The 12,870-nt window shown below is 53.7% G+C and overlaps 1 protein-coding gene across 1 annotated transcript in view; it reads left to right on the top strand.

The window, feature by feature from the left end:
- The window catches only part of RIN3 (Ras and Rab interactor 3), a 55,352-nt gene that overhangs the window by 42,028 nt on the left and 454 nt on the right, over positions 1–12,870 (top strand). The window contains exons 10-11 of the mRNA XM_021706410.1: positions 3,033–3,164; positions 10,933–11,096. Coding sequence (XP_021562085.1) covers positions 3,033–3,164; positions 10,933–11,096 — 296 coding nt within the window. The remainder of the gene's footprint in view (positions 1–3,032; positions 3,165–10,932; positions 11,097–12,870) is intronic.

The following is a 12,870-nucleotide window of genomic DNA, read 5'->3' as shown; positions in this document are numbered from 1 at the left end:
CTTTTCAGTACGTTTCAGTTCCTTGTAGATGCAGATGTTAAGCCTTTGTCAGACCTAGAGTTGGCAAAGACTTTTTCCCAGTCTGTAGGCTGTCTTCCTGCTCTCTTGATGGTTTCTTTGGCTTTGCAGAAGCTTGTCAGTTTAATAAGGTCCCATTTGTCTATCTTCTCTCTTAAGTCCTGTGGGTTTCGGGTTTTGTACAGGAATTGGATGCCAGTTCCGATTTCCATGAGAGTATTTCCTTCCTTTTCTAAGGTTCTTATGGTTTGAGGTTTTACATTTAGGTCTCTGATCCATTTGGAGTTAACCTTTGTGCATGGGGATAGATAAGGGTCCTGTTTCAATCTTCTGCATGTGGTCAACCAGTTTTCCCAGCACCATTTACTGAATAGGTTCTCTTCTCCCCACTGGTAGGTGGTGGGTCTGCCCCCTTTTTAATTAGAGTTCCACATCTCGTGTTTGTCATGTGTTTCCTCCTGATTAGACTAAGGCTATGCATAGAGGTCAGATCCCTACAGATGCTCACATTCTGACCTTGACATTCACAATGTCAGGCTGGGCCCCAGCATTCCCTCACACCTCCTGGCAGATGTCCTGGCAGCAGAGTCATCTGTAACCTTGCTGCTGGGGTATGCAGACCCACTACACCGACCTACGACCTTCCCTCCCCACCCATCAGTCGCCCTGGTGACCCTGCCCCTGGACGGCCCACTCCTGTCTCGGGAAGGTGCCCTGCCCCATTGTGATGGCACACGGCAGGAGCTTGTGGAACCTGTGCGACCCACTCAAAGTAAGAATAAAATAGGACTCCACTGGAGAGACCTGCTAGACAGGAAGACAGTGACCCTGAAGACCATGACCCTAGAGACACATGATCCTGGAGACCATGACCCTACACACTGTGACCCTGCAGATGTGTGGACCTGGAGACTGTGCCCCTGGAGACAGGTGACTCTAGAGACCGTGGCCCTGGAGACGCATGGCCCTGGAGACCATGGCCCTGGAGACTGTGTCCCTGGAGACCATGACCCTGGAGATCCATGGGCCTGGAGACCATGGACCTGGAGACATGTAACCCTGAAGACATGTAACCCTGGAGACTGTGGCCCTAGAGATGCATGGCTCTGGAGAGGTATAGATCTGGAGACATGAGGACCTGGAGACTGTGGCCCTAGAGACACACAGACCTGGAGACTAAGTCTTCTCCGGAAGTGCAGTTGCTGTCCTGCCCATAGTGCAGACAGGCCAGGACTTGCACCTGGACTCACCTTGAACTGTAACTCATTAATCAAAAAGAAAATGTGCCCCATGTGCCAGGATCCTAACAATTAAATTATCCAAATGAAAAACACCACCAGACATGAAGCAGCATCTCCCGGGCTGTCTGTCATGGTAAGGGTGGCGGGGTCTTCCCAAGACCAGCTAGTGTTGTACAGGGAGAGCAGAAGCCCAGAGACCTTAGGCCTTAGAACATGGCTGGGTGAGGAGGATGAGCGCTCAGCCGAGACGTCTCCGTGGGTCCACCATGCAGGTCACCTCAGAGAGTCCCTTCCAGAACCCCGTAGGAAGGCTGTATTGTCTGCCTCAGTTCACACATGGCTGGAAATGCACACTCAGAGAGGTCAAGCCACAGGCAGAGTCACACAGAAATGAGGTGTGCACCTGGTGGATCCTCCAGATCTCTCTGACTCTGCCTTTCAGTGCTATTGTTCACCCTCTGTGGTCCATGCATTTTACGAATTGGAAAACAGGCCGCCTGGGGAAGCAGAACACAGATGCAGTAGCAGTTCACCTTCCTGCTGCTGTGCAGACTTGGAACCAGCGCATTCCACTTCTCATTTATTCATTTGTAAACACTGAAAGGTCATTAGGACCAGTGTTACTGGCCCAGTTTTCAGATGTGAAACAGAAAGGCGGCCACGAGGCACAGTGCTCTCTGGAAACCAGATGGAGGAGCCGTGAGGATGTGACCAGAGGCTGCCCCGGTGCTGGCGCATAGAGCTTGGATGTGCGCCACAGGGCTGGAGGCCAGGAGAGTCTAGTGGCCACGTCCCAACCAGTGGGCAGGAGCTCTGCTGCCGAGAATAAACCAGACAATGCAGGGTGGTGGTGGGGTATCCAGCCCCACACCAGGCCAGAACAGGTGGGCAGGCCCCCTGGTTCGTCGCATGTGACCTGAAATCACAATCCCTGGCAGGTCTGGGCTTCAGCCCAGGTGGACTTGAGGGCAGAGGCCCGCTCTGGTCCCCATGTGCAGGGCCATGCCACCGCCCTCTCCCTTGGTTAGAGGAAGTGGGAGGCGGACTGGGCTGGCGTGGCCACCCACCACTCCCGGGTCTGCGTCTGTGGCACACTCGCCCATGCCCACATCTGGAGAGCTAATCCTCACAGGTCCAGCCTTGGAACCAGACAAATGGGGTGTTCTCCAATCTACCACCTCCCTCCTCCACTCCAGCCCCCAGGGTGTTGGTCCACCAGGACGCTCTGAGCCCTGTGTGTACCCACTCTGGGTGATGAGTCATTCCTTCCGAGAAGGGCACTGTGAATCCCCAAAGAGGAAGATTGAGTGGTGGCATCTTGAGCCTTGTAGGAGCCCCCAGGGGGTTTCTGTCTCATGGGTGGGGTGGAGCCGTGTGGCTAATAGAACAGGAACCTTCCCAGGAGATAGGAATGTCGACCAGACAGCTGCTTCGGACGGGTCCTGAATAAGTGTGCTGTGGCTGACCCCAAGGGCAGCAGGGGTGGCCATGGGCAGGGAGGACTCGGAATGGGATAGTCTCGGTCACCCCGGCAGAGGGCACTTTCTCGGCTCCTTCTTGCTAAGCCTGAACTGTGCCCTGGGCTCCCCAGGAGGCCGATCCCAGGGTCCATCCATCTTGCTGTTGTGAGAAGTGGACGCATTCCTCTAGGGTGGCCGCCTTGCTGGCTCTCTCACCCTGGCAGGGCGCCACTCGTGAGAGGCCTGGACCTCACCACCCCTACCTGAGCCTCACTGCCTCTACCTCCACCTCACTATCTACCTTCCTCCTCAGGAAAACCTTACGGTGCAGACGACTTCCTGCCGGTGCTCATGTATGTCCTGGCACGCAGCAACCTGGCGGACATGCTTGTGGACGTGGAGTACATGATGGAACTTATGGACCCCGCCCTGCAGCTGGGGGAGGGTGAGTTCCCATCCCTGGGCACCCAGCCACACCTGGGCACTCAGGTAGCCCAACAGGGTTGGGTGCCAGACTCTGACTGGGATCTGTGGCCATGAACCTGAATCCCCCACAGGCCCTCCTAGAGAGCTCAGACTAGGAGGAGAGATGAGCCACAGAGGGACTGTGTCACCTCCACATGCCACGTGTTGGGATGGTGAGAAGCCCAGATGGTGTGGGAGCATGTTACCCACACAGTGCAGTCAGGGAAGGCTCCCCAGAGTAGGTGATGCCTGAGCTGTGCATTGAAGAATGAATAGGAGCCAGCCAATAAAGAAAGGGAAAAGGCAGTCCTGGTGGAGGGAGCAGTGGGAGCTGTAGTGCAAGAGACGAGGCTGGAGCAGGGCCTTGTTCACGAGAGGAGCATGGCAGGGAGTGATGGGCACCTCTTGGCCGGGGTGGCCTTCAGGGACCCTCAGACCTTGTGAATCAGGCCTGGGCCAGGACCTCTACCCATGGGAAATGGTGAATGATTTGGGTGACAGGCCTCAGCCCAAGGATGAAGGCGGGGGTGTGACTGGCTCCACCCTGCCCTCAGTTTCCCTTCCCCTTTTCTCCTCCCACCACATCCTACCACCCACTTGGCCTCAGCTACCCCCACCAAGCACGTCTTGAGGGGTAGCCAGCCTAGACACGACTGAGACAGTGGAGGATGGAGTGAGGCCCCAGGCCTGAGTGTCCCCTGGGCTTTGCAGCTCTAGAGGTCAGTGGACCTCTTGGTGCGTGCTCTGGTCTCTGGGCTATCCGTGTGACATACTGCTCTGTGAGCATGTTAAAGACCTGAGTGTCCTCTGGGCTTTGCAGCTCTAGAAGTCAGCGGACCTCTTGGTGCGTGCTCTCGTCTCTGGGGTGTCCGTGTGACATACTGCTCTGTGAACATGTTAAAGCCATGATGTTTGCTGTCATGTATAGTTTTGGTTTGTGGTTCTGAGGCCTCAAGCTTTTTTTTTTCCTGTTTATTTTAAAAATTCCTGTAGATGGAACTTGATTTCCAGGAGGTCCAGGGACTCAGGAGAAGCTGAGTTTTCTTCAGCAATAATTATATGCTGCCCACTGCATCTGTCCAGCCATACGTCTCCTCATCTATCCATTCATTTATCTATCCATCCATCCACTCATCTGTTCATAATCTACCCACCAGTTCATCCATCCATCCATCTATCCATCCATTTGTCCATCCATCCATTCATCTGTTCATTCATCTATCCATCCATTCATCCATCCATCCATCTATCCATCCATTCATCTGTCCATTCATTTATCCATTCATCATCCATCATTCCATCAATCCATCCATTTATCTATCCATCTGTCCATTTGTTCATCCATCCATCCAACCATTTATCCATCCATCCATCCGCCCATCCATCCATCCATTCATCATCCATCCATCCATCCGCCCATCCATCCATCATCAATCTGTCCATCTGTCTGTCCATCCACCCATCCATCCATCATTCCATCAATCAATCCATCCATTTATCTATCCATCTGTCCATTTGTTCATCCACCCATCCAACCATTTATCCATCCATCCATCCGCCCATCCATCCATCCATTCATCATCCATCCATCCGCCCATCCATCCATCATCAATCTGTCCATCTGTCTGTCCATCTACCCATCCATCTGTCCATCCACCCATCCATCTGTCCATCCACCCATCCATCTATCATTCCATCAGTCAATCCATCCATTTATCTATCCATCTGTCCATTTGTTCATCCACCCATCTAACCATTTATCTATCCATCTATCCATCCATCCACGCATTCATCTGTCCATTCATCATCCATCCATCTATCCATCCGTCCATCCATCCATCTACTCATTTATCCTCCTTCTATCATTCCATCAATCATCCATTTATCCATTCATCTGTCCATTTGTTCATCCATCCATCCATCCATCCATTTTTTCATCCATCTGTCCATTTGTTCATCCATCTATCCAACCATCTATTCATCTGTTCATCTATTTATCCATCCATCCATCCATCCAATCCATGTGTTCACTCATCATCCTCCATCCATCCATCCGTCCACCCATCCATCCATCATTTCATCAGTTCATCCATGTATCCACCCATCTGTCCCTTCGTTCATCCATCCAGTCAACCATCCATCCATCCATCCATCCATCTATCCATTTATCCATCCATCCATCCATCCATCTATCCATCCATTCATCTGTCCATCCATCCATCCATACATCCATCTATCCATCCATTCATCTGTCCATCCATCCATCCATACATCCATTTATCCATACATCATCCATTCATCATTCCATCAATCCATCCCTTTATCTATCCATCTGTCCATTTGTTCATCCATTCATCCAACCATCCATCCATGTATCCATTTACCCATCCACCCATTTACCCATCCATTCATCTATCTGTGCATTCCCCATCTATCTGTCCATCCATTCATCTGTCCACCCATCATTCCATCAATCCATCCATTTATCCATCCATCCGTCCATTCATTCATTCATTCATCCATCCATCTTTCCATCCATCCATCCATCTATCCATTTATTCATCCATCCATTCATCATTCCATCATTGCATCATCCATCCATCCATCCATTTGTCCATCCATCTATCCATCCATGTATCCATCATACATCCATCAATCCATTTATCCATTCATTCATTCATCTGTCCATTCATCCGTACATCAATCCAACAGTCCATCTATCTATCTATCCATTTATCCACCCACCCTTCCATCCATTCATCTACCCATTCACCCACTCATCCGCCCACCCCGACACTTGACTGCAGTGTGGGATGAGGTAGGTGAGGCTAATAGCCTCATGTGAATGAGCAAATGCTTTATTCTGCACCCACGTTTTGGGACCTCCACTTCTTCATGCCTTCGTGGGTCTTCTTACTCACTTCCTGCAGGAAGGGAAGCTCTGATCCTGCACATGGAATCACTGCAGAGCTGAGGTGGTGGCCAGGGCCCCGGGCTCCACTGATCTGTCCCTTATAGGCCCCGCCCCCTGCAGAGAGGGAGCAGATGGTCACACCTGTGAAGGGCACTGGCTTCCTACCACAATCCCTGAGCACCTGTCTCCGAGGGCTAGCCTTGAAAGGGACCCACCTGAGGTCTTAGGAAGAATCTTGTCTGTGGTCTGTGCCTGCCAGAAGACCTTTACATGTCAGAAACTCCCATACATAGAACAGAGTGTGAACAGTCAGCCTGGGCAACACTCTCTCAGACCAGCATGCCTAGAGCTGGCAGCCTCAGCTTATAGAGAGCTCTCAGATATCAACAAGAAACATGCGGAGACCTTCATGGGCCCCTGGGCAAAGGCCGTTCCTCATCCGTTCAGGAGATGTCACTGAGTCTCTGGACAGCCACGGACCCCTTTTTCATTCCTGTGGGGAGAATCAGACCTTACACAGGTTACACAAACAGCAGACCAGTTGGTTCCCATGTGATGCATGTTGAGAAGTGAAATGGGCCTGTGTGCTAGGAGGTTGGCCAGCTCAGGCCTTGAGGAGGCGCCCTGCACAGTGGTGGCTCCTGCTCCTAGCCTGTTTCCCATACTTCCCACAATGGGTGTGTGCTGCTGATGTTTCTGGAGAAATCATTTAAAACTCTTGCTAGGCTGGGTATGGTGGCTCACACCTGCAGTCCAGCTACTTAGGAGGATATAGCAGGAGGATTGAGACTAGCCTGGACAACATAAACAACCTCGTCTCTATAATAAATAAATAAATAAATAGCCAGGCATGGCAGTGTGCACCTGAAGTCCCAGCTACTTGGGAGGCTGAACCAGGAGGATTGATTGAGCCTAGGATTTTGATGCCACCACTGCACTCCAGCCTGGGTGATAAAGTGAGACACCCCCCCCATCTTAAAAATCATAATAACAATAACCTGCTAAAGAAATACCACCAGCCCCACAGAGTTGTGAGTCTGAGAGACAGTGTCCATGATGGTTCTCTGCGGTGGGCGGATGGAGAGGAGGGACTCTGCAGGGCGGCCTGTGCACCAGACCCTCCGGTGTGGCCGCCTACTTGCTGGGCACTGAGAAGCCTACTCCATCCTCAGCCTCAACCCTTGCAACCAAACAGAACTCCAGCCAGGCCCTGTGGCTGAGCTGCGATGGGTGGGCACATGCTTGAGCCAGCAGCCCCTTCCCACGGACTTCATCCCCCAGTCCTGCCATGGGCTCGGAAATCCCCCTTCCTGTTCCCAGAAACTGAGGGCTTCTCAGTGGGAAGGGGAGGCCCTGCCACAGAGCCCTGTTCCAGGCTACTTTGAGTGTGCTGGGGACACGCCCAAGGACACATGAGTCCAGGAGGTCTCAAGCAGTTCACAGATCCAGGCCCAAGGCTGTCTGAGCACCTGCAGCCTGGGGCCCGTGGTTGCTCATGGCCAGAGGATGGACTCCTGTGCAGCGCACACTAGCAGGTGGGAGCATGGAGGCTGCCCTGCACCCCTCCTGCCCATCCCTGTACCAGCTGTGGCAGCCACAGCACTGGGACAGGGTTTTGCCTCTGGCATGGAAATGGCTGAGGCTCCCACGTGGGTGGGGACTCCACCTTTCAACAGCCTGGGGCCTCCATCTAGAAGTATCTGGGCCCAGGGCAGAGGGGCAGGCGTGCGGTTGCAGTCAGTATCTAGCAAGGACTGCTCCCTGGTTCATAAGTGGTGCCTTTTTGATGTGTTCTCATGTAGCAGAAGGCACGAGGTAGCTCTCTGGGGCCTCATTTATTTATTTATGTGCTTGTTTTGAGTTGGAGTTTCACTCTGTCCCCATGCTGAAGTGCAGTGGCATGATCATGGCTCACCACAGCCTCAACCTCCTGGGCTCAGGCCATCCTCCTGCCTCAGCCTCCCAAGTGACTGGGACTACAGGCACATGCCATGACACCCAGCTAATTTTTTTGTAGAGATGAGTTCTTGCTATGTTACCTAGGCTGGTCTCAAACTCCTGTGCTCAAACAATCCTCCCGCTTCAGCCTCCTAAAGTGCTGAGATTATAGGCGTGAGCTACCATATAGGGTCTCTTTTATAGGGACACTGATCCCATTCAGGATACTCCACCCTCACTACCTCATGGCCTCTGAAAGGCCCCACCTCCCAACACCATCACGTGGAGGGTTGGATTTCAGCATATGCCTTTGCAGGCACAGACATTCAGGCCGCAGCATTCAGGGCAGGATGCGATGAGCAGGGCCCTGCCTTCCCGTGGTCTGCAGTTCGTGTGCGCACGCCACTCTGTTTTGCAGGGCCACAGTCAGGGTCTGTGCACTTGGGCCTGTCCACCCTTGTGATTCAGCAAAGGGCTGACCGGGGCTGCCCTGTCTCCCTGTCTGCTGCAGACGTACAGGGCAGGAGAGACCAAGGGTTCCTTGTGGCAGTAGGGGGGGTTGCCGCGGGGTAGGTGGGACTGTGGCCCCTTTGCCTTTCCTGCCTCTCTGCTCAGTCTACTGGCTCTGGGACACCGTGGGGCAGAGGAGACCCAGGCACTGCAGGATAGGCCTCTCCCAGCTGTGCCCCCGTGGTTCCTGTGCCCATGCCCTCCCCACACAGGCTAATGGCTGGCCATGCCTGGCCAGTATGCAAGGTTTTTTCAGTCCGTGGACAGTGCCCTCACCCCAGGGAAGAGGCTCTGAATAGCACGGCAGGGTTGCCCGCCACCTAGTGGTCCTGGTTGGTGCTGCGTGCCCCAAGGAAAGGGAAGTCCTGGAGGTCCAGCTGCAGTGCCACCACCTCGCCTGAATTCCTGGCCAGAGGAATGGAGCAGGCAGAAACCAAAGAGGTCTGTCAGCTGGCTCTGTCCTTCAAGGTCTTTCCTGGAAGCCCCCCCCCACTCCCGCACATCCCCGCCCCCTTGCATCTAAGGAGCCAGAATGGTCTCCTGCCTCGTCCTAGCTGCAAGGGACTCTGGGAACTTCCCCAGCACAAGGGAGTTGTTACTTAGGTAGCAGGGCCAGGTGGGGCTGGGGTGGGTCACCAGCCAAATCTGCCTCACAACCTGACACTGAAAAGCCAGGCAAAAAGGCCTGCTGGTGTTGGGGAGGCCATGGAAGCAGGCAGCCTGGGATCACAGAAGAGCCAGGCGCCCAGAGCCCCCCTTCTCTGGTGGGCCCCTGCTCACCTCATGACCTCAGCCAAGTCACCCTCTTTCTCTGGGACTTGGACTCATGAAGTTCGCGCTTCTCAAACCTCTTAGCCAAAGCCCCTAACAGGCTAAGGAGAATGAACTTGTAAACATCCATGAAAATATTGTCTTTCATCGTAGAACTTCATGTAAATTTGCAATCTGAAGTATCTCAAAGTTTAAATTACTTTAGGAAGCATTAGGTTTTGAGAATATCTTAAGGTAGAAAGAAATGGAGAAATGAACTGTTCAAGTCTTACACTTATTTTAAATCTGTGAAAACTGCATGTAATAGTACAACCATAATGAAAATGTCCACTACATCTTTTTAAAGATTGTTAAGGCCAGGTGTGGTGGCTCATACCTGTAATCCCAGCACTTTGGAAGACTCAGGCAGGAGGGTTGTTTGAGATCAGGAATTCGAGACCAGCCTGGGCAACATAGTGAGATGCCATCTCTGCAAAAAGAGAAAGAAAAAGGAAAATTATTTTTTTAGACTACGTAATACGTTCACATGGCTCAACATTTTTTTTGTTTTTTGTTTTTTTGAGTTGGAGTCTCACTCTGTTGCTCAGACTGGAGTGCAGTGGCCGCTCCCGGCCACCGCAGCCTCGACCTGCTGGGCTGAATCCATCTTTTCGCTCAACCTTCCAAGTAGCTGGAACTACAGGCGTGCGCTACCACGCCCGGCTAATTTTTTAAAATTTATTGTAGAGATGAGGGCTCGCCAAGTTGCCCAGGCGGGTCTCGAACCCATGGGCTCAGGTAATCCACTCACCCTCGGCCTCCCAAAGCGCAGGATTACAGGCTGAGCCACCGAGCCTGGCTTGGCTCAACATCTTAAAGCATAAAAAGAAAGATTCTGCTCCTAGACTTTTGCTGGGGCTGTGTCCTGATAAACCCGTGGTAATTTGAAAATATCACTAGGTTGACCATGTTCTTAATCCACCTCACCTACAGAGCATCCTGGCATAGCCCGTCTTAAATGTGCCCAGAACGCTTACACTCACAGCTGGACAGAGTCATCCAACACAAGGCCTACTCTGTGACAAAGTGCTGCACAGCTCATATACTATATTAAATACAGCCTGAGAGTTGTGTGGGAACCCAAATCACTCCTGCACCCCGTAAGTGAAGAGACCATGGGGGAGCTGCCGTAAGGGGACCATCTCCATGTGATGTGACACACAGTGGGACGTCTCCCAACACTGTGTCCCAACCACTCTTCACTTCCCCTGAAGGCAACTCCGTTTCTCAGTTTCTTGTCTGTCCTTTACATTTTGAAACACTTAAACACTCATTTTAAAGTTAAAAACTCATTTTTTAAGGAAGCAAGAGTTTCATCCTAAAAGGGAACCAATAAGTTTTAAGCAGGACTGAGACACGCAGGGCTGGACTCCAGGAAGCCTTCTGTGGTTGGGGGTGGCCTGGGGCCCAGCTCAGTTGTGCCAGCAGGTGACAGTGACACAGAAGCAGGACAGTCCAGGGGTGGGTGGGGCTTGAATGAGAGTGAGGCTTAAGGAGGACGGGGCTTGGGTGAGGACAGATGGAGGGCGGGCTGCTGAGGTGGTCCTAGCCCCTCCTCCATGCCTTGTTCCGACAGGTTCCTATTATCTGACCACCACTTATGGGGCCCTGGAGCACATCAAGAACTATGACAAGATCACGGTAACGCGGCAGCTGAGTGTGGAGGTGCAGGACTCCATCCACCGCTGGGAGCGCCGGCGCACACTCAACAAGGCCCGGGCTTCCCGCTCCTCCGTGCAGGTGACCGGGCTGAGGCAGGAGGGGGGCCATGCACAGACACCACCCCATGCCTGCTGGCTCAGGGCCAAGATGACCGGTGCCCCTCTGGCCAGTCCCGCGTCTGGGAGCAGCGAGATCCCGGCACCCAGCCCTGCCAGGGGGTTTGGTACCCTGCCTGGGTGGATGGGCCTAGAAGCGTGCTTCCGTTGGATGCTGTAGCTGGGAAGATGAGTGGGAATGGGGTGGGGAGGAGGGAGACGCGTGCATCAGCACTCCCTGAACCCCGTGGCCCAGCACCTGGCTAGGCTGGGAAGGGAATAGGCACCGAGAACGAGACACGTGTGTCAGCGCTCCCTGGCCCCTGTGACCCAGCACCTGACTAGGCTGCAGGTGTGGACACAAGTCCTCCCAGCATGCCCCGAATACAGCTGCCTGTGGTCCCTGGACACATGCAGCAGCTGGCAAGGGTCCCTGCCCCTTGCCTGACCCCTACTCATATTCAAACCCCAGACTCCTGCCTGTCCCACACCCCACGCACCCCAATTCACAGCAGCACAACACAGCTCCACAGTGTGTTGGGCCTGCTCACTGCCCGCCAGCCTCTGCCCATGCTGGCCTGTCTCCCCCGCTTCACTGGCTGTCACTGCGTGTCCTCTAAGACAATTCAGTTTCTCCAGCAGCCCTCATCTGAGAAGCCTTGCCTGATACTCCCCGCCTCCTCACACGCCCCCATTCCCCATAGGCCAAGTTGGAGTCCCCCCATTCCCCCATGCTTCCTGCTCTTAAGACAGTACCTATCATACCACATCTAACCTGCACACAAAGCTGTCACCTCTGAGCGGGCACAGCCCATGGTTCACATGTCTCAAGGGTCTACCTGAGTGGCACTGGGTGTGTGGAGAAGGAGTCAGCCAGCTATGCAGACTCACTTTCCTGGCACCTAGAGCATACCAGTCCTGAACCCAACTCCTGGCTCCCGAGAGACCCATCTCTAGCAGGCAGAGCCCAGGCCTGGGAAGCAGGAGGCTCAAGCTCTGGACCCAGCCCTGTACAAGCTTGCTGTGTGGCCCTGTGCAAGCTCTGCCCCTCTCTGGACTCAGTTTTCCTACCCACACAGGCCAACTGGCTAATCAATAACATGTTGGTAAATGTTTGATAACTGGCTCTTGAAGGAGGAAAAAGGCTCTGATTTTAGCTTCTGTCAATTTCCCTGGCATAAATACTCCCGCCACGGCCAGTTTCAACGTGGTGTCCCTGAGCTGCAGCTGGACAGTGCTGTATGCAGTCAGGGCTCCTGTACACTCCTGTCCCTGTCCCCTCCTGCACACTGTCCCCGAACACTCTGGGATGCGGTCACTTGGTCCAAGCCCAGCATCCCTGTCTTTTCGCCTCCGCCCTGTGGGATCCTGGCGAGCATCCAGGAGAGCATTCCGAATAGGGAGGGATGGGGGATGAGGAACCCTCAGCCCCGCCCCCCAGGGTGCACAACCTCCCCCGGCTGTAAAGGCTCAGAGCCAGTCACCAGTGGGAGGCCTCACGGAGGACAAGGAGTCCCAAGACCCCCCACTGGGGTGGGCACTGGGCTCCTCCCCTCCCCCCCAGGAGCAGTCCAGGGAAGCTCTTGGTCTGGAGCCCTGGGGATCGCCTAGGGGTCACCCGTGTGCTGCGGTCACTTCCATCTTCCAGGAGGTGGGTGTCCCTGGCACTCTCAGGGGGGCTCTGCCAGGAAGAGATCAGAAAGTGAGTGAATGACGGGGGTCACGCGCACCGGCCACCAGGGGCCGTGCTCACTCCT

This window comes from Carlito syrichta, unplaced genomic scaffold (genome assembly GCF_000164805.1).
Source record: "Carlito syrichta isolate Samal-C Ts95f unplaced genomic scaffold, Tarsius_syrichta-2.0.1 Scaffold315561, whole genome shotgun sequence".
NCBI lineage: Eukaryota > Metazoa > Chordata > Mammalia > Primates > Tarsiidae > Carlito > Carlito syrichta.
The sequence above is the reverse complement of the archived record's forward strand: the minus strand, read 5'-3'. Positions and strand labels throughout refer to the sequence as shown.